General features: G+C 52.9%; 1 protein-coding gene across 5 annotated transcripts in view; it reads right to left on the bottom strand.

The window, feature by feature from the left end:
* Positions 1-21,973, bottom strand: part of CASZ1 (castor zinc finger 1) — a 159,461-nt gene that overhangs the window by 39,936 nt on the left and 97,552 nt on the right. For all 5 annotated transcript variants that reach the window (XM_018079448.3, XM_018079453.3, XM_018079451.3 and 2 more), the window contains one exon: positions 4,877-5,446. In XM_018079448.3, the coding sequence (XP_017934937.1) occupies positions 4,877-5,446 (570 nt within the window). The remainder of the gene's footprint in view (positions 1-4,876; positions 5,447-21,973) is intronic.

The following is a 21,973-nucleotide window of genomic DNA, read 5'->3' as shown; positions in this document are numbered from 1 at the left end:
GGCTTAGCCCCAAACGACCTTCCAGTTCTGGGCACTTAAGCCCAGCATTCTGCGTGGGATTTGGGATGCCTGACTCCAAAATAAACACCATGTTAGCCACAGGATGAGTGGCAATGCCCCTGCAGTGTCAGGCTCAGGTTGTAGCACAACCTCATGGGTTGGTATTAATCAAATGCAGAAACATGCCCACAGTGTCCAGTAACAAGGCCTGCCTGAAGGACAACTTTATCTTTCACACACAGGCATATTAAATGATTTCATCCTGCTGTAAAGCAGTTCTCCTTTTTACCTCTTTTTCCTCTCTTCCCTACCTCAATTTCAGTGTAACCCTATGACCCAACAAAAGTGAATAAACCCATGAAATCCCTACTGGGTCTAACACCTCCCTGTTTCTGTTAAATCTGCTTTCCCTGTTCTGCTTTTCCCCTGGTTTTGGACCAGTAAAACAACTCCCAGCCCCGCTCATAATTCCCTGACTTCGAGCACTGCACAGAAAACCTCCAGCCAGCCTGTGCCAAACTGAAAGGGGAGAAAGAATAGCACAGAGGGGTTCTGATATGAAATTAAACTATTAAGTGTGATTTTTACTAGCTTTAACAGCTGCAATGAAAGTCAGTCAGTGGGTCTCATCTTTAGTACCATGTGGCTACACCTGAATTGGTGCAATTAGATGCAAACCCCAAGCCTACAGGAAAGGGGGGTGTGTGGAGGGGGGGGATCCAGACCTTTTTTTGAGGTATATTTTGATATATTTGAGGTACATTTGACTTTGTCCTTTGCAAAGTCTGAGTTGGAGTTCAGGTTTCACTATCCTGGATTTAATTCCCCAAACCACCTTGCATTCTGCTTTTCCTTTGCCCAGATTTGGTTCCAGATGGCAACACCCTCCCTGATCAACAGCTTTGCTGGTGCTGCTCAGTCTTTCCTCATCCAGATTTGAGATGAAAGCCTGGCCAGCTCCCACTGCTCACTGCCTGGGAAGTGCAGCTTCTTTCAGAATCACAGAATCATTCAGACTGGAAAATACCTCTAGAATCACTCATCCCGTGAGCCCAACACATCCCCTAAAGTCAAGGGGGTCACTTGATAGCTCAGGCACCCAACCTGAAGGGTGGAGGCTCTTCTAGTGGAGGCACCTTAAGGCAGGGAGTGGGCTCACCAGGAGCAGGGTATGAGACCCAGCCAACTCACTTCATATGCATTTTCAACCAGCAGTGAAGAGCTAATTATCATTACCTCATCATCAGAAAACCCCCCTCACACCCACACACAGATAAAACCGAGGCAGGACAGAAGTTGGGAAACACATCCCTGTGAGGAGTGCACAGCCCTGGAGGCCACAGGAAGCACTGTCCCTGTGTTTTCCTCCCCCTTCCCTGCACTGCATTTTTGTCTCCTTTCCTATGTGATAATAAAAGGGCTCCCTCTCCCCTTGCCGCTGCTCTCCATTTGTGGGCATTGCCAAAGAGCAGAGATCTGTGTGTCTCAGAGCAGCTATCGTATCACAAAGGATCCCAAGCTAGCAAAAAAGGCGCTAAAAATAGCCTGCAGCAGCACACTATATATGGAAGGAAAAGCAAAACAGCCCAAATGGAGTGCAAGGTCTGGATACTGGGGGATGGGATATCCCAGCCAGGGCGCTGTCCTTTATTCTGCTTGGGAGGGAAAACACGCAGACTTGGGGGATACAGGATGATGAGCAAGGAACTGGCACTCGTCATTCACGTTCTCCCAAGCGGAGTCTCCTCAGGAAATTATGAAGAGAAAACCCCCCTGGTTAAAAACAGGGCCATAGAATATTCCAAGAGACTTAGCCAAGAGGCTAAGAAAAGAAAGGCAAGTCTGAAAGCTTGTACAGGGGGACGCTCCTGGTGACTACTTTAGCCCACTATGTAACAGGCAAAGTAAGGAACACGGGACTGTGTAGGAAAATCTCCCTGGGCATGTGCGTCAGGGAGGGACTGTGGAGAGGGATCTCTGTCACTGACTGCACAGAGAGAGCTCGGTGCTATATATAAATGTGCTCAGGGCAGTATGGGCCCATCAGTGGGCAGGAGAGGGTGCATGAATGAATGAAGAAACATATCTGCACATCCAGATCGGCTTCTGACACCCATCTCCTGACAGACACCAGCTTTGTGGCTCCTGAATGTGATTCCCAGCTGGACCAGGGAGGAGATGCACACGGCAAGACTGAGCCCTGACTCCTGAGTTCCTTGTTTCCAAGGGGAGGCTCAAAAAGAAACATGCCCTACATGCACATTCTCCATCTTGTTGCAAAGCATGAGGCTTGAACAGCATGGACTTAGTCCCTCATGCACAAGAAGCCTCACAGTCTGAGCCTGGAAGGAGACAAAGGTGGCCAGGATTTGTCATCAGACCACAGGAGGTGCTGGTGGAGGACACAGGTAGTAGCTGAAGTCCCATAAAGTGGACAATGTGTGTACACACCACAGCTCCAGGAAGCAGGAATCCTTCTCAGCCCCATATAATTAGGATCACTTTCTTCACTGACCAAGAAAGCCATTAGATGTAGGGTTTGGTTTTCTGTGTGGCTCCTGCTTTTAACCCAAGTTTCCAGCTGATCAAAGTGTGGGCTCAGTTTTAAATGTTGCTGAGCACAGCCAGCCCTGTACCCTCTATGTCCTCAGAGGGAGCAACTAGTGCTCAGAACCTTCAAAACCAGGTTTCTGCAATGACTCCCCAAAAGCCACACTGACTGGGAGGGCAGAGCTGTATTCCTCTCCTTTCATCTGACTCCTGCTACCCCCAACTCCCAGGAAAAAAGCCTCCTTTTTGGCACAGGCAGTTCCAGATCTCTATGGAATAAACTTAACTCACACCCAGTACCACCAGGTCTGAGAGGACTTGGTGACGAACAGTTTAAAATTAATTTCCTGAACACTGACAGAATAAAAAAAGGAAAATAGGTTTGTCCTTTCCAAAGCAAGGGATGTTTCAGTTTGTGCTTTTCAGGGAAATGTTGCAAATGACATTTATAACAGGGTTCTCGCAACAGACGCTCAGACGTGGCAGCACGTCTGTTTGCAAGTCAAATCCCACGTGGCTGTAAATGTAAACTGGACCCCGCGTGTGCCATTACCTGCCTTAGACAGAAATGAGGCTTCAGCCCCCCCTGAACACTTACACGTTTTTGCATAATCCCTTGACAACACAGTCCTGCAAAGGCATTTAACTGAGATCTCCTACCCCAGTAAGAAAACTCAGCTCCTTTTCATTTTCCCCAGTTTGGCAACATTTTTTTTACATTTAAGTTCCCCTCCTTTTAGTTTCCATAGCGAATAAAAGCTGCAAACGGCGGGGGGTGGGTGGTGGTGTGGTGCTAGTGTGAATTAAAACAAACTAAAAACAGAGTCCAGGCACAATCACCTTGTGTCTGGGAACGACAAGGGCTTTCCTATCAAAGGAAACTGAAGGTCACACTTTTCCTCATTGATCTTGCAATGTTTGTTAATTACTCTGTCACTGATGTGGCGAAGGATAATTAAACAGCTCTGTTTATATCTTATATGCATAATTATGTGCGCTGCCACTGAACTCGTGAAGACTAGAGAATGTGCCTCTCCAGAAGGGGAACGGACAGACGGAGATGAGTTTCGGCTGCATTATTAACAGGAGGAGGAAAACATGCGCGCACACAAAAGCAGGAAAGTTTGATGGATTCACAAAGTGCTGAGATCAGGGGAGGGGTGCGTGCAGGTGGAGCAGATTAGGGGGAGATCTTTCAATTACAGATTCAGCCCAGCTGAGTGACAAATTGGGGGAGGGAGCTGCTCTGCCCTAATGGAGAGAATTCAATTTACCCAAAGCTTTTACCAAGACTTAGCACTCATACGCCCCCCCAAATCAATCTGGGGGGAACATGTGCATCAGAAAGGGAGCACAAAATTCCTCTGGGGCTTTTCCCAACACTTCTTGCTGAATTCAGCTTTTGAATGAACCACAAAAATAAGGCAAAAGCTAAGTGAAAATAGGAAATGCACACACAGGCTGGGGAGAACACTTTGTACCTGCACACGAGTTGGTGTCCTGGACGGAGCTGGTGGGGGACACTGAGCTTTGGGACCAGCAGCTGCACCAGCCTGATCCCGAGCTCAGGGTGGGCAGAGCTTGAGGACTGGCCCCTCACGAGGGGGGCAAGGCCACAGCGAGAGTCACCTCAGCCCTCCGGCCGGGGGAGGGAGCGAGAAGGGATGGCTCTGCAGGGACACCGAGAAGGGACGGCTCTGCAGGGACACCGAGAAGGGATGGCTCTGCAGGGACACCCAGGAGGGGCGGTGTCGCTGTCACAGCGCTGATACCCGGCTCCCGCAGGAGCGGGATCGGCACCGGGGGCCGGGAAGGGGCGGCCCCGCCGCAGCTCCCAGAGCTCCCCGGCCTGTCCCGGGTCCCGCGGTCAGTGCCGGTCCCACGGTGTGTCCCCGCTGATGGAGGGGCCGTGACTGTGGTCACACAACCCACCACCCGCGTGGGGACACCCTGTGAATCCACACGGGATCTGCCACGAGGGCTCCCTCTGCTTTCCTTCCCCCATGTGGGAATGCATGAGGAGGAAATCAGCACTCACCGCAGCTGTGGCCATGCGAGGGGTGTGCAGGAGTCTGAGGGGAGATCTGCTCTACCAAGGGATCTGTGGTCTGGAATGATCCATCCAGCCACGTCCACCCTCACAACACCCCTCTTGGTATGGGGAGGCTGAGCCAAACTCCATATGGTCCCAAGAGCAAAATGCCAGGCCTCTGTGAGGGAATCGGGGCTCTCACTCTCCCCCTTGGCTGCCCGGTGCTGCGGGACCTGGGCACGGACACCCAGAAAACATGACCCTGTGGGGAGGTGGAGGGGATGGAGGGCTTACCTGAGGTGGTTCCTGCTCCCAGCTTGGAGCCTGGCTCGCCACTGGAGGACCGGTAGGCATCATCCTTCAAGGCTGGCCCGTCTGAATCCCTGTCATCCAAGAAGTTGCCATCCTGCGAGCTCCTCAGAGCGTCTGCCTCGTCCCCGTTATCTTCCTCGTCGCTGCAGCCCTTGGGCTGCACCATGTACACCCCTTCTGGGGGCACCTCCGCGCTCTCGGCGCCCTTACATTCCTTGCCCTCCACTCGCCCCAGCAAGGGCTCCTCGTTGTACTCCCCATTCACCCACTTCTCAATCACCTCCCTCCTTTTGTCCTCCTCGATCTTCTGCACGCGGCTGAGTCCATCTGAGAACTCTGTCCCCAGCTCCTTGGTGCCGGGCTGAGGCAGGTCCTTGTTGCCGCTGTCCCGCTGCGGCCCCTTGTCGGCGCGCGCCTGCTCGGCTCCCCCGTGGTCGAAGACGACCTGGCGGCTCAGCTTGGCACAGATGGCATTTAGCTTCAGGCCGCCTTTGCGCTTGGCAGCCATTGTGGGTTTTCCTGAGGCTGCGTCAGTGCATATAGTTCTTTCAGCTGGAAAGAGAGAGGGGAAAGAAGCAAGGAAGGGCATTAGTGGGATCAGACAACTTGAACCCAAACAGCAAACGGCTGGTGACAACCCAATGGGTGTTCAGGCATGGCCAGTGTCATCCTTGGAATGGAGCTGCCACGTGTTTCCTAAGCTCCAAGCAAAAGCCCAGCCAGGAGAGCTGGGTGAGAAGCAGGCTCTGAACCTGCTGGGACCAAAGGACGCCACTGGCCTCAAGAAAGAGATGTGTATGTATGCTGGGGCAGAACTGGGCTCAAAAGGCCCCAAACACCTCAGGTACAGACCAGCCTTTGCTCATGGCTGAGGCAGGATATGAGGTCTGTTAAAAGCCCAACTCACTCTCTCCTTCAGACTGCAGCACCACTTCCTTTAGGTCCCCAGCTCCATTCCAGATGTGCTGGGTGCCAAACCCACACCAGCCAGTGACTGCACCCAAGCACCTCCAGCAGGGAGAACAGCTCGCCAAGCCCACCCTAGTGAGGCTTTCACCTAATGGCATTTGTGCTCGGTCTCAGGAAAGAGAACCAGTATGCACCAGAAAGAACCAGTATGGAGGACAGGAGCCCCGGCAAGAGCAGGTGCTGGAGCACCAGACCCAGACTGGGGTGTGACAGCTGTAGAGGAGAGAATCGTTGTGGGTTGGTATCGGCTGATCAGGCCCCTTTGCCTGCTTGCTCTCACCCACAGGAAATTCTGCTCTCATACTTCCCAGCACAATCAGCTAATTAGTGTGAGTTTGTTATTTTAATGTAGTTTATTCATATGTGACAGCTAGTAAAGGAGGGGTAAGAGAAGGTGGGGGGAGAGATGAAGAAGGTAAGGTCTTAACTTCAAGGTCACGGAGAATCTTGAACTAAATGGTCCCTATCAGAGTCACTTGCATGATTATTGCACCAACAATTAACAAGATTCAATCGCAAATAAAAGCAAAAAACTGATTCTAAAGCAGGTGCATTGTCTCATTTCCCTCTTTACATATGACACTGCTGAGAGATGCCCAGACTAAGCAGGGTTAAAGGTCCCAAGGCTGCAGTGGGCACACAGCCTGGCTCTTCCCCCAGCACAGAGCTGGGGCAAACCCTGCCCTGTCCCAGGACTCAGGAAGAGCACCCAATAAAACAGTTGCTGGTCACATACACCACTGGAGTTACTGTGGGAATGTTGCTGGAGGTCCCTCCAAAATGGGCTCTTGGATTTCATGTCATGTTGAAAGAGGGGTTAGTCACATGGAGAGCAAACAGAACCTGTCTCCAGACCTCGAATGGTGAGACACCACTGCACAGGAGTCCCTTGTGGCAGCTCAGCCCACACCTCCCTGTCACCAGCACAGAGGTGCTGCTGCACAGAAGCACAGTGAGATTAATCAGACCCCCTACAATGCATCCAGAAGCCACCGTGACAGCCCCTAATCCCGTAACATGACAGCCCAATACAAACAGACTGAAACTTTAGACCTACTGTCCAAGAGCCAGAGAGTGGCTGCTTAGCGTAAACTCCTGACAGCTTCAGACACGCTTCCCTGTCAGAGACCGCAAGAAAAATTAGCCCCCGACAAATATATCAGCCCCCCACACAAAGGGAGGCAAAATGTACTCCTCCACTTTCCCAAGGCACCCCCCGGCACTAACACCTACGTGCAATCATGCTTTCACGACGGGAAAGCACACGGTGCCCCCAGACACGTCCCTCCCCATCCAGAAATTATAGCTGTTCAGGAGCTGTGTGTATGCGCTGGCACGCTCCGCCAGCGGAGTCCTACACGCACAGGTTAAGAAGTCCCATCTCCCCAAAATACATTCCTGTGCATTCCCCCACGCATTCCCCTCTCGCACATTCCCAGCACAGCGCGCAGCCCTCGCGCATACAGATGGGCACAGGCAGGCGCCCGGGAAGCTGCGACTCTCTGAGTGCTGGCACCTTCCCTTCCCACCGCATTCCCGCTCTATTTAGGGCAGAAAGCGCGGGCCGATCCTGTGCGCAACTGGTACCACAGAGGGAATCTCGGGAGGCTGCTGTGAGCTCCAGCTGGAGCCTGGCCAGGACAGCAGCGGAGCCCCGGCGGTGCGGGTGGTGGGGACGGTGCTGCCGGGCCGTGCGGGGCCCGCCCGGGGCCGGGGCACTGGGTCAGCACGGAATCACCAGCCTCTCTCCTCAACTGCCCGGTGATTCCCCGTCCGCGTTCTCACGACACCCGGCCCTGCTTAACTGGTGAGATCAGCACCGCTCGCAGCTGGAGATAACTGGGAGGCAGACACGCGGCAGCCCGAACCCCCGCTGCCCTCCCCCTTCCTGCCAGGAGGGCAGGTCCCATTATTCTGGTCTGGAGGTGAGCAGCCAAGTGTGTGCACCAGCCGGCAAATGAATATATAAATATTTATTCAAAGGAAGAGAGGAACAGACGTTCCCGAGGCTGCACTTGCCGCGTACGCAGCAACTCCAGGGAGCCTGCAACTTGTCTTCCACTCCTGTTCTGCCTCCTTCCATCACACACACCCTGGCTTTGCCCCTCTGCCTCCCCAGCTTCTCCCCCACAGCTCCTGCCCTGCCCCTTGGCATCTTTCCTGTCCCTTCTCCTTGTATTTGGGACTTTTTATCATTTTGAGAATCTTTTCCTAAAGTTCAAGTTAAAAATAAAGCAAGTTCTGAAAACGTACCATTTCCCTGATCTACAAAATTAATCCTCCCACAGACCTTCCTGGGATGGGATTTGCTGCTGTAATATTGGGGCTCTTGCACATCTCCATCCCACCTATCCCGTATGGCTGGAAATCAGAACTCCCAGCTTCTCCTGCCAACCTTGCAACCACCTCTCCACAAGTCTGGACACATTATTTTATCTTTCCATTGCCTTATTTCCTTGCCTGTGGAATAGGAGGGACATTACCTGTATCAATGTTCCTGTTCCCCTCTTTTAGGCTGTCAGGTTCACCAGCAGAAGGGAAACCCTTCTCACAAAGAAGGGCTGAAGATGGCCATGTAGGAGGGGGCCAGGACACCTGTGTTTCCTTCTCTCAGGCAGAGGGAGAGGAGCTGAGCTACAGGATGAGGGACCTTCGTACCTGCCCAAGGTCAGGACTGCTGGACCCTCAAAGCCAGGCAGAGGCTCCCTCCCCCCAGGCCGAGCTCCCCACCCCAAATCACCCCTTGTCTCCATTGCACTGTTTAAAGATTCCAGCCTAAGTAAACATCCCCCTTCATTTTCTTCGTCTAAATAGAAATGTTTTGATTTCACATCAATCTGAGGAAGCCGTTTATAACCTGAGCCTGTCACACGGACTTTTCATCTCTGCCCAGGACAAACTCTCCCACATGCTCTATTTACACTGAGCACTTCCTCTGAAAACAATGCCACTGGGAGTTTACTCCTCTTGCCCCCTCCCCACACCCTGTGAGGAGACACCGGCTGCCCCGCTCTGCACCCACCCCTGTGGCATCTTGGAAGGGAAGGTACAGCTTCTCCCTTGGAAGGGAAGGTACAGCTTCTGCAACCACAGCTGGCAAGGAGGAGGACAAAACTCACCAATTCACTGCCTTGTCACCCCATGACCTTTCTGCTCCCACTGCCCCCCTGGTCACCATATGCTGCCAGCACCCCACGTACAGCCCCCAGCTCTCTCCCTCCACATAGCCCCCAAAGCAGCACCTTCTCACTCATGAACACTGTGAGGTGCTGCCGAGGTGGGTATGGCTTGGCCCTGTCTCCCCCAAGGGAGAAGAGGGGCTCTGGGAGCACACTGTGTGCAGGAATGAAAGGATTGCAGCCCAGACAGAAATAGGCCATCCCAGCCACCAGGCAAACTGCTGCAGAGAGAATTCTGGCTTTGCAGGGAGAGGAGGAGAGAGTCCAACTCTGCCTTTAGCTTGGGGTCCATGAAAACACACCCTGGCTGAGGGGAGAAAGGGTCCCAGCTGTGAAACAGGGGCGTGTGGGAGCTGGATGAAGCAGCTGGCACTGATGAAGGGTAACAGCAGAGCTTACTGGTGTGGGAAGAGCCAGGGGTGCAGGGACCCCTGTGATGGGGCAGGGGCTGAGGAGGGGCAGAGGGGAGGGCGGAGGACCCAGGCTGGGGGGGGGAGAGGGATGCTGGCTGGGGAGGGACAGCATTGTCACTTCAGAGGGCCGGGTACGTGGAACAGATGGAGCTTTCATATTCCTATTGAAGAGTTTTAAGCCCAGCTGAGCAGCTCCGTTCAAGAGGGAGGTCCCAGTGCCAGCTTTCCAGGAGCTGCAAGCTCTCATTCGATTAATTATTAACGGCATTATTTGGGGCGGGGAGGGGGAGGAAAGGAGGGCCGACATGCTGCACAGTCCTCTGCTTTTTAACCACTGTGCTGCAAGCTCGACTGGAGAGGCTCCAGTCAGCCCAGCAGCCCCAAACAGGGGCAGCACGGCTCACTGGGGTGAGGATGCTGCACACTGGAGCTTCTTCACACTTGAGCTGAGGTCCCTAAAATGGAGCCAAACCTTCACAGCAGAAGGCCACTGGGGCATTGGGAACATGCTTCCCAGGAGCAGTGCCCTGGTGCTGCCCAGCCACACGCCGGGAGGAGGCAGGGCAGGCAGCCAAACGCCCAGCCCCTTCCAGAAAACACTTCCCCTCCAGCACGAAGACTCGTGCATTACCCCAGGCAGGGCCAGGGCAAACGGAGAACATCCCAGGCATGGCCCGCAACGTGTGAGAGTGGATTTAGTGTGTGTATTTTCCCCTCTTCAGTTTATCAATAAAACATTTTATTGCTTTTAGCCCAGGAAATGACCTTGGATTAGTGGATGCTGTCTCTTCTGGCTGACCTTGGGGAGTTCACAAAGGCTCTTTAACAACCTCCTCTGCCCTGCATGGATCCCGCCTGTGTGTGTCTGCGTGGAGCGGGGAAAGCCCTCGGTGTGACAGTGGGACCTGACAGGCTCCAGCTCAGCACTGGGCAGGAGGAGAAGGAGAATCAAAGACGTGGGAGGAGAAACGAAGCGAGCAGCCAGGGTGTCCTCACTGAAGCGCTGCCAGCTACACTCCCTGCTTTCCCACAGCCGTGAGGGCTCTCCCCACACATCCCATCCATAAACCGTGCAGGAAAAGCCAGGGACTCTGCCCTGCTCCCATGGCAGTGCAGTCTGCCTGCATTCCACACTGCCTCACCTTCTCCTGCCACACAGGCATCTCCGGCCCCACAAGGGGCCACTTCTCTCCCTATTTCCAGCCCCCAGAGCCTGGTTCAGCCCCAGCCCAAAGGGGCAGAGAGCAGTGCCGGTTCACTTCAGCGAGCCTGTCCTGCTTCCCTCTGCTCACCCTGCTCAGCTGCAGAGTTCAGATGTAGTTTTCTGGTGACAGTGAGAGGCCGTGCACAGGAACCAGCGCTGGGCAGTGGGTGACAGACACCCCAAGAGCAGGGAGTGGGCTCTGGAGATGCTGGTGCCCTGCACTGGGGCTGCTCCTGTTTCCCACCCGGCCTCTTGGCTGTTCCAGTGCTGCTGACAAGGATTCTCCAGGAGAACAGCTCATGAACACAGGGAGCCCCCTCCTTTCCTCAAACAGAAAATAGCCAAATCATCTCTGAGCAGTGTGCATTCTCAGTGCATTTCTGGAGGGAGGGAATGGGACAAGAGAAACCAAGAGGAATTTTCCTCCTCGGGGGAACAGAAACTACAAGCAAAGAGGGTGAGTGCTGAGCTTTGAGCCAGAGGCAGGTCCCCTCACACTGCAGCAAACAGCCCACCCCATCGGGCCATCCCCTCACTGCCCCCCCCCGTCCACACGAGCCTCCCTTCCCAGCCATGTCCTCTCCCACTGTCCCCTGGAACTGGACACAGAGGGAGACACAGAGCGTCCCCATCCTCTCCTGCAAACATTCCAACCCTTCCAGTGCCACCCACAGAGGGAACCCCTCCCAGCATGGCATCCAGCAGGCGGGACCCCCTCCCCAGTGCCCGGTGTCCTCCTGAAGAGCGAGCCCTAAAGTGTTAACGGCGATTGGTGAAATGGCACAGCAGATTGCTACAATAAATAATTTACTGATATTTATAAATATTCAAATCAGCAGGCTTCAGAAATTGAAAGGGGGGGGACTGAGCTGACGGGCAGGAGGGGTGTTCAGGGAGGGGAGGGGGGGGCTGACATTAATTCCCAGGCTCTCCAAATTCATTTGAGAACTGTTTCTCATTTCAAACAAATATTAAATCTTTTGGTGTCAAGCCTCCAAAATAAAATATCAAAGAGAAAGTCACCACCCTCTTGGTGGCTGATGTCTTGTCTGCCATGACTCTGGGTGCCCTGGGTGGCCCTTGGACTACCAGTCACTGGGGGAGCTATGGCAGCCTGCACTGGCCAGGTGAGGTATGAGAGCAGAAGCCCACCCAGACACACTTGTAACACAGCCCATGACATCACCAACCACCATCTGAGACAGGAATTCCCAGTGCTATCACCTGCAAGACCTTGCCTTCGTCTTCCAGGAGATTTTCTAAATCCCATTGGGAAGAAAGGGCTGAATGTTGAACAAATGAAGGTGGAGCCACGACTCCTGACTCCACTGGGGAACACGGCCTTGTGGCAGAAACAGAGCAGGGAGGCAGGGCTCCTGACTTTCACTCCTCGCCTCTGCAAGGGAATTTGGTTTTGGTGATTTAAGATGGGGGTTAAGAGCCAAGAGTGCTGGCTTCCAGCCTGGTTTCCAATCATAGCGTAACCATCAGTCCCCCCAGCTTTCTGTGCCTTAATTTCCCCATGCAGGGGGGGTGGAATGAGGATGATTACCCACCAGTGGGCTTTACTCAGTGCTTTGAGACCTCCACATCAGCACTCTGTCACTGTGCTGGATTGTTACAGAGTCTTTTTCACCTCTCAGCATCCTACTGACCCCTTAGATGGCCAAGGGAGATGATCCCGTGTCCTCCCCTGGACCACCCCATTGGTAACGCGAGGCTCCAGCATGGGGTGAATTTCCCCTAGATGAGTAATGGCTTTTCTAATGCACGGGCAGGCTGTCAGCTTCCCTACTCCCAGTGTTTTATGGGTTTAACTGAACGGCTCTGAACTCCCTAGTAAGAAATAAAGTTATCCCTCAGCGTCCCTTCTAAACATTTCACTCAGTGCAAACGGTGTTTAAGAAAAATGAGGACATATTTCTTCTTAAGGATGCAGTATCCCCCTTCAGAGGCCTAATTTATGCCATATATCACTGGCCAGGGAGAGAAAGGCAGAGCAGACCTCACACTAGGAGTGAGCTGGCCCTCGCACAGCCACTCCTGCTGCAATGGTGCAGTGGGCTGCAACTCCAAGTGCTCCCGAGTCCGCAGAGTCCCCGCTGGAGCGCCGAGCGCGGCCGGGAGGCAGCGGAGCAGGACGGACACCTGCGGACACCGCGCTGCCTCCTCGGTGCCGCATCCCGCCGCAGGGGCCTCCTCACCTGCCCCTCCAGCCCCGCACGGGGCCCTGCTCCAGCCTCCCCCGGCCCCTCTGCCTCGCAGGGGCTGCCTCTGCCACACTCCCTCCTCACCTGCCGCTGACCTGCTCTGCTGCCGCTCCACCAGCTCTTCACAGGCATTTGGCACAGCTGGTGGGGAAAGTGGTTCGACTGCGAGCAAGGACAGGACTAATCCTTCTTCACAGCTCTTTAGTAACGCACGTCTGAACCTTTTCCTAGGCAGATCTCAAAAATGATCCTAAATGTGCTTTGATCTTGTCAACCTCCGGCTTCCTCGCTGGGAGAGCCGCTAAGAATCCACCGCCCACCCCCAAATGCAGAGGCAAAGCTCCTCGTCTCTGCCCCTTCCCTTTGCCCTGCTCTGCACTCACATGCCCTGAACCCCTAAAAGGGCAAGAAACAAGCCCCTTTCTGCATACAGCTAACACAGGGAACTTCCAGAATTAACAAAAGGAGGTAAGCATAAAGAAGAGGGGGAAAAAGTGGGAAATGGAGTCAGGAACTCTGGTTCTGCTCCCTGATCTGCTACTGACCTGCTCCTTCTCCCTGGGCAAATGACATCATACAGGCTTCCCTTCTGACCTTGACCTGCTGGGTCCCTTCAGTGGTCACCCATTGGGCAAGGATTTCTTGCTCAGCTTAGTGGGTTCGGTGTCTTTGCAATTTTAGGTACTACTGCAGTTCAAGTAACAGCAGAGGAAAAGCACTGATACAGGACAGATTGAAGCTCAAAAGTCCCTTGTGTCCTGCAGCCAACTTCCCAGCTCATCTGTCAATGCAGGATCTTTGATAAGGCTTTTCAACAGTTTTCTCCTCATGAAAACCTGCTCTCAGTGTTCCAGACCAACACAGTGAGTGGGGTCTTGGGCTCCCTAGGCTGAGCAGCAGCTCCCTGGCAGGCTTCTATCCTCAGAGTTTTTCTTTCAGATAACATAAAGCCAAGAGGATCAGCTTTTCTGATCCAGTTTCTCCTCCTTGCCTTATTTATTTATTATTAATTCTTTTGTCCAGTTAAAAGGTTTACTATCCAGAGGAGCATAAGTGGCCTCACTCAGCCTAAGTAACTCTATAAATCAAGCAGAACTGCTAACATCTACATCACAATCCTGCCATCAATCTCCCCACAGGTTGTGAAGAAAACCAAGGGGAAAGACGCAAAAGGGAGAGTGAAGAGTAATAGCTCATCACCCTCAGGTCCCTGCAGGCCGGCTGTGGCCCTTGGAAAACTCCCTGTGAAGCCAGACGTGTTGTCAGGGCAACTAAATGCAAACACGGTGCCTAACTTCTGCTCCCCATAGCACACAGGCACAGGCCGGGGGCTGTGCCAGCAGGACCCGGTGGATGCACAGAGGGAGGGAAGGGGTGGTGGAACCACAGGGCTGGGAAAGCCTCTGGAGCAGGGCCTGCCAGCCTGTGTGGGAGCCAGCTCCCAAGGAATGAAGAAGAGGCCAAGACACGAGCTTCTTGGAACACTGCACAGACACCTCTGCAAACGCTGAAGGAGCCAGGGCAGGGGGGCAGGGAACCATGGAGGTAGGATCAAGAGGGAACCAGACTTAGCTGCAAATACCTGATGCTAGGGGAACAAAAAGGACCTGGGAGAGACAACAGGTCTCTTGAAAGACGCAGATTTGGAAGGGAATTGCTCTAAGTTTCATCAGTCCCTCTTGGTGGCTCATCTTTAACAAGTGACTTTACAGAGAATCCAAACCCACCATGGCCCAAGTCAGGGGAGAGCAGCTCCCTGGTGTCAGGCTCATCCCTAACTGAGGGCAGGGGTCAAGTGAGCCACCTCTTAAAACAGGGTCCCTCCAACCCTGTTGGTAGTTGGTCGGAGGTTTAAGAGCAATTTGCAATCCCTTTCAGCACTATTAAGCTCAGACCCAACAAAGAATGCAGACTCCTAATTAATTGCAGTAGGAAGTCAGGAGCTAAATGGGAGTTGGGAGCCTGAATGCTTGTTGCATCACTGAGAAACACAGGGCCAGAGAAAGTTCATTATTGTGGTCTTTCAAGGTCCTGCAAAGTAAATCAGTGTGTGAGCCCGCAGGAGGTGAGAGCTCAGCAAGAGCTGCAGACACAGAGCAAACCAGAGCACCTCAGCCTCGTCCTTCCCAGAGCCCCCAGGCACTGCCTGAGCTGTATGTGAGCAGGTAACTGCTCTGGGCTGGGGATGCACAGGGGGCACTCAGATCCCTTAGAGGTTTCTGTGATTCCCAAGTGGGGCTGGGAGTCATTTGTGAACCCAGAGAGCAGGCACCCCTCACACACAGCATTGGGAGCTCAGGAGCTCTTGAATCCCCAGAGATGTCTGGGACCTGCACATGCTGTGCAGTGTGATTTGGAGAAACCTTGCCTGCCCTGTTTGTGTGGAAAAGGCTCACGGCTGGGCCAGAGGAGAGCGAGCTCTGGTGTGAGAGCAGTGGCTCATCCCTGAGTTGTTAACTCAGCACTCCTGTCAGAGCAGCACGGGAGAGCAACCCCATGGCTGGGCCATGCGGGCACTCACCCCACGCTTCCCAGTGCTCACACCTCTCTAATTCCCTGCCTTTTACTGCTCTTCCTTGTGGTCATTAGGGCTCATCTTCTTATCTGCCCTGTCCTCGTGAGCCCGTCCATGCGCCTGTGCTATCGCTGCCTGCAAACACCCGTCAGTGGGAGCACACACGTGTATGGAAACGTGGCCGTGCAGGTGCCACCACATGCACAGGCACACAGGACCCAACCCATGGACACACACAACTGTGCTCGTGAAACACTGTGCACACAGAGCACGTGCTAATGCACACAACGCCCCTGTAGCTGTGACTGTACAGGTGTCACACCTGCACACGTATGTACAGACAGACAGACATGCAGACCCTGCTCCGCTCAGCCCTGCACACGTGGCCAGCACCCACACAGAGCCCACCAGCACCCACACAGAGCCCACCAGCACCCACACAGAGCCCACCAGCCACACACACGTGCAGCCACTCAGGCAGGAGCTGGTGAGATCACGGAGCACCGCATGCACACTCACACTCACACACTCACACTCACACACACACACACACACTCAGCACACCAGGAGCGGTTTATTCTGCAGCTTGGAGTGAGAAGACAGCGGTCTCCCAGCTGGACCCTGCAGACAGACTCGGCTGCAGGGACAGACACACTCCCCATCCCACCAAAGAGCCCCTCTGTCCCCCAGCCCAGCTGCAGCTCACACCTTAAGGCAAACAGAGCACCGGTGAGTGGCTCACTGGAGCCGGCGTCCCAGCGGAGTGTGTGTGCCGGGCAGGGGATCTCTCCCTCTCCCTCTCTCTCTCTCTTCCACTCGCATCTTTTCATGAACTCTATTTCTCTTTCCTTTCTGAAAACAACTGAGCTGTAAATACTGTTTAACCTTCTTCCCCCCTTCCCCCCTCCCCTCCGCACTATAAAAACACAAATATGCCATAACTCAGCTGGCTCAGCCGCCGCGCCTCCAACATGCCCTGCTCCAGGCCTCTCAGGAAGGTCATAACAAACGACTTTCCGATTCAGTGCTCCTGAAATAATTTTGTGTATTAAAACCTGAATCTGCACTTTCTGGACCGAAAGCCTCTCTTAATTATGGCAAGCGTCCTTGGGATGGACAGTGATCCTTCACTACAGCACCGCTAACCAACCGGAGAGGCAGCGGCTCCAGCTCCCCACCACCACCTCCTCCCGCTGCCCCCTCCCACCACCACCCAACCCACGGCCCCCCTTGCTCCCTCGCCCCCCCGCCTTCCCTTTGCCCAATCTGTTTTCAAAGTGTGTCTGTCCTTTATTAAATTGTTTTCTTTTCCACATTATCAGTTGCCATGGAGACCTCATCTCTCGGATTATTTGAATTTCATTATATCTATTGATTTGGGAGCATTTCATCTTTTTTATTGTTTTTCTGTCAATTTTCAAAACGAATAACCATCTAATTTGCGTCAGTGCTGATTATGTTTGTCCCTCAATAGAGGTCGGCAGCTGCGTCGGGGAAACAAATCAATGGGAAACCATCATAAACCTCCCCAGTACAATCTCCAGGATATGTGGGTGACATTCCACGCCTGCGAGAAACACTCATCATATCCAAACTTCTTTCTTTCTTTTCTTTTTTCTTCTCCCCTCTTTTCTTTTTTTTTTTAATTTTTTTTTTTTTTATTTCCCCCTCGTAGCAAGCTCTGCCGGCCAGTGGTGGGTACCATTTAAAATCTTATTTATTTTTCCCACACACATGTACAATTTTGGATGCATCGCATTTTCAGACAGGGAGGGGACAAGGGTGAGAGGAGGGGGAAGGATTTTTTTTTTTTTGGTAAGAAAGAAGGGAAGAAAAGAATGACAAGAGAAAGAAAAAGAGGAAAAGTGGATCGGGATTGCAAATTGCTTACTATGTTTTTTTTTTAAATAATTTATGCAATTTTAAGCATTTATGTATAAATTTTTTAATAAGCCACCCTGGAGCAAAATAGCCATTAACATCCCAACGTCCTTCTGTCCAATGGGCTCGTGTGCAGGATCAATTTCCGAGAGTACTTTCCTTTTTTTTTATGACATGATAAAATGCTTTTAAAGCAACTTACACAAATATGGAAATTTTTTTCCCCTCCTCTTTTTTTTTTTTTTTTTTTTTTTTTATAACAGCCTCCACTTATTCACCAGGGAGAGCGAGCGAGCGAGTGTGTGTGTGCTGGGGAGGGCAGTTGGCAGAAGGATAGACCCAGCCCTAACTGGAACGGACCTGCCTGTCCTTCTAACAAGGGCATAAACTTTCATTAGCGATGCACACAGTCAAAGGCAATTTAGGGAAACGCGCTGTACAGAAAAGGAAAACCTCAGCGTTTTTACTCGGTGGCTCCTTGGCTCCGTCCAGGGGGCTCTATCCTTGAGCTCTGCTTGTGCTCTCCAACCAAAGTGACCCCACCGGCCACGGGGGAGGCAGGAGGGCCGGGGGGCAGGGGCTGGGGGTGCTCTGGGTGCCCGGCAGTGCCCGCAGGCCCCGCGGCTGGGCGAGGGAAGCCAGTCAATATTAACGTCTTGCTGGAACCCACTGGTCCTGCAAGAGGCCCAGAGGTATCTCTTGCTCTGCCCACTGCAGAGCTTCACCCTCCATGGGATCAGTCCTCCCCAAAGGTCTCTATTTTGGGTTCCTCCACACTGGCAAGGAGCTCGCAGCCGCTCGATGCCCCTTTGGGGCATTAGTCACAAGCTGGCTCTGCCCAGACCAGACAGATGTGTCGCTGCTGCTCCTGTTTCCACAGGGTATATAGGCTAGTTATTTTTGCAGCTGGGACATGTTCAGCCTCACACAGGAACCTGGAAAATGCCATTCCTGAAGGGATGGCTCCTGCCACTGGCCCCGAGAGCAGGCACAGCTCTGCGGAGGACGGACACGAGCGCACGGCTGGAGGGAGAGCAGCCCAGCATGAGGGGCTTGGTGGGGTCTGAAAGATGTGACCAGATGTTGGAAATGAAAACTATTTCTCCAGCTAGGAATTCCCTTGGCCCTTGGCTTTGGGGTTGAAGCTTATGCACCTCAAGTCAGCTATGCATTACCCATGCCCAAGCGTGGAAATCCCTGTGCATGTTCCTATTATTTGCTCCAACATCAAGCCCTGAGACTGCTTTTTCTACAAGAGCAGATTTCTTTACCTTTTTGTACGACACACACTCAGAGATAACACAGACTTATGAATTTAATCCTACTGACAGCAGGTTTGCCCATTACTGGTACCTTACACTGGTACCTTACCTTACACCTTGCACTCTCCCAGCCCCGGTGCAGACCCAGCCCAGCCCCACAGTGCTGGCTGGCACAGGGGCTGGGCACACACCTGCCCCATCTGCCACGGTTGAGGGTATAGGAACTAAACCAGAGGTAAAAAAAAAAATAAAAAATAAAATGAAATTCAAGGGGCAGCCAATGCTCAGCTGGAAAAACACAAAGTGCCGAGAACAGCAAACCCAATCAATAACAATCACAACCCCGGCAGCGGGCGAGGAAAGCGTGAACCCTTTTGGCCTGCTCCCTGCATGCTCACCCACTTGGGAAAACACACTCCCAGAGGCCCAGGATTTCATCCCCTCCCTCTCCACCCTACATTTGCCCTCACCAAAAAGCCTGGAGTGTAAGTCCGCAGTCTCCTGTTCTGGTCATGAACTCAGCAAAGAGGGGAGAGGGTCCCTGCACAGAGGAACTGGACTCAGAGCTGATGCCTGAGGAAGCAGGCACTTTTTTTCCAGTAAAGTGCTCCTTACACCCCACACCCTCCTAACCTCCCCTTCCCTCCAAAATTTTGCCCTTTGTGCCCCCTTCACTTCCCAGTTGCCAGCCTCAGCCTTAGGTTGATCTTCCCCTTCCCTCTTCTTTCCTCAAGTTCCCAACACCACTTCCTCCTCCCCAAAGCTCTGGTGCCCGAGCCCACACCCTCTTTACACCTCTCTCCCCTCATTCCCTGTGGGCCTGACAGCCAGGTCTGGCAGAAAAAGCTGGGCTGCCCAGGGGACCAGCACTGCCAGGGACTGGTGACCAACCTGGGGAGGGGGAACATGGAACCTGCCCGGGAAAACACGGGAGCTCTCCCCTCTCCTGGTCTTGCGTCACTCCCCGCGCAGACTGCACAGATTTGGGGGATTTCACTGCAGCAGCAGAGGTCAGCAGGAGTTGAAGGTTTTCAGATCATATATATCACTCTATATGGTCTTGTCTATAGCGAGTGCTAAATATAGCCAAGCCAAACCTGGAGGTGACTTCAGTGCTGTGATGCAGGGACAGCAGCCACTGCACAGGCACCTCCACTACCTCAGAGCAATACAGATGTCAACAGTCACAGTCCAAAGCCAAGGATGCCTGTAAACCCTCTGTTCTCCCACTGCCAAGAGTGTGAGCCAGGTTCTTTCCCTTCATCTCCCTCAGGTCTCCATAGTTCCTCCTTTTCAGGACTCAAAATAAGGCATCATTTTCTTGCTTCAGGGTCCATTTTTCCATGGGATGTTGGACCCTCTTATCTATGACATGCCAGCATCTGTTTCAGCGCAGCTACTTAAAAACTTAACCAGGGGAAGAAGCTCTGGATAGAAGGGGAAAGTCTCTTGTGTGGGTCAGAATAATTAGACTGAGCTCAAATTGGCTTTAGGCATCTGCTGCTGCCTCTGAGCAAAATCAAGCCATGCTGCTTCCATCAGCATCTCTCTGCTGTGGGCCTCACCCCGCACAACTGAGGGGATCACACACTGCCTCGTATAGGGCATCTCTGGGAACAAGACTTGCCTCAACAGAAGCCATAAAGCCTCCTTATCCAGCTATCATTAAAGCCCAGAGAAAAGAGGCCAGACAGAGAGATTGAGATGAGCCATTTCCCCAACAAACTTGCTTCCCTTTTTCATTCGCTCCTTTCTTTCTTTTCCCCCCTTTAACTGTCATTAAAATAACAAGTTTCTGTTACAGTCTAAACATTCCCACATTGTATAAAGGGTTATGTTACACTAGAGTCACTGCCGGGCCCAGTGTTTGCACAGAAACCTCACTGCAGGTCCCCCCTCCTGACGAAGTGACTTATTAAAGTTTAAACAGTAATTAACAGAACAATAAAAATAAAGGGATGTTTGGGGAGTCGTAGTGCACACAGGGTTTTTGGCAGTGCCAGCACTTTTCAGTGCCCTGCGCTGGCAGAAAAAAACGGCTGCAAAACCAGTGGGAGAGATGGTGAGCAGGAAGGCAGGAAGGGGATGTGGAGAGGCTGAGGTGTGATCCCAGCCCAGCACGAGGGTGTGGAGAGCAGCAGGATCTGAGGGAAGGGTTTGGGGTCTGGGGGAAGGATGCTGAAGGGTCACCTGGCAGGAGGCTGAGTCGGATTTGGTGCTCACTACCTGCCCTGCACTCAGTGTCTTCTCCCATTCTGCTGAGATGGCCTGGACAAACCCCCAGAATCTGAGTTTGGGGAATTGTGTCTCTGCTTTGGGGCAGTGGCTCCTTTACTTTGCAAGACTGGTAGAGAGGAAAGAGCAACCACAGAGCAAACCCATGAGAAAATCTTGCAAGAGGCAGACCTTCCAAAGAGACCCCAAGAGCAGCTCCCTTACTTGGGAGCCTTAAAATCAAACAGAAGACATCTCATAAGGACCAATCCTGCCTTGTGCCTGTGCAGGTGTGAGCTGCAGATCCAGCAGTATGTTACTAGTTCTGGAGTCACTCCCTCCTGAAATGCAGCCAGAGCCAGGACCACAGGGTCAATCCCTAGAGCTTTGCCAGAGCCAGGACTTTCCCAACCTATGTGAGGTTGGCTAATCAAGGCTCCCTTTACAGGAGCAAACCTGCTTTTCCTCTGCTTTGTTCCCATCCCAGTTGCCTGCCTTGCCCAGGATGAGCTCTAGAGCATGTGGGTAGAGTTTAAGCTTGGGCTGTCAGCCCTCCCTGTTACCCAACATGCAGCAATGCAGAAAGATCTCATTTGAAGATATTTTTGGTGCCTATTGTAACTATTCTCCAATGTTTGCCTCAGTAGCTCACAGTGCTAGTTGGCTCTAGCCCTGATGTGTGACTCAGTACACACAGCATTGTGCAGTCCCATGTTTGCTAAATCTCTTCCAGTACAACTGCTCAGTTTGCAAATAAAAAGACAGCTCCGTGAGGGTGTATCTCCTGTGCAGAGGGAACTCAGGGAGTGCTGCCTTCAGCCTCTCCCACAAAGCCCTCTCCCAAGCCTAGGGCTTTGCACCCTGGTCTGTCTGGGAGCAGTGGCTCCCACCCGGGCTGGGGCTGCCCCACTGCCCAGAGGAGACCGTCCAGCACCAGCTGCTCCCAGCCAGCCCACAGCCTCCCTTCCCTCCTGGGCTGCAGGAGGAGAAAACCTCAGGAGATGTCCCCAGAAGTCCCAGGATCACACCAGTACAGGTCACCCAAGTGAGGACACTGGGTGCCTCCTCAAACCTCCTGGAGGTTAACCCCCACTTCAGGGTGGGCTTGGCAGTGCCAGGTTAATGGTTGGATTTAATGACCTTAAAGGTCTTTTCCAACCTAACCGATTCCATGATTCCATGAATTCAGGCCAGGCTTCCAAGGTGCTGGTTTAATAAGCCATGAGGAAGCC

The sequence above is a fragment of the Manacus vitellinus genome, unplaced genomic scaffold (assembly GCF_001715985.3).
Source record: "Manacus vitellinus isolate BGI_N305 unplaced genomic scaffold, ASM171598v3 scaffold_46_pilon, whole genome shotgun sequence".
In the NCBI taxonomy this organism is placed as follows: Eukaryota; Metazoa; Chordata; class Aves; order Passeriformes; family Pipridae; genus Manacus; species Manacus vitellinus.
This window is presented reverse-complemented; position numbering and strand designations above follow the sequence as displayed.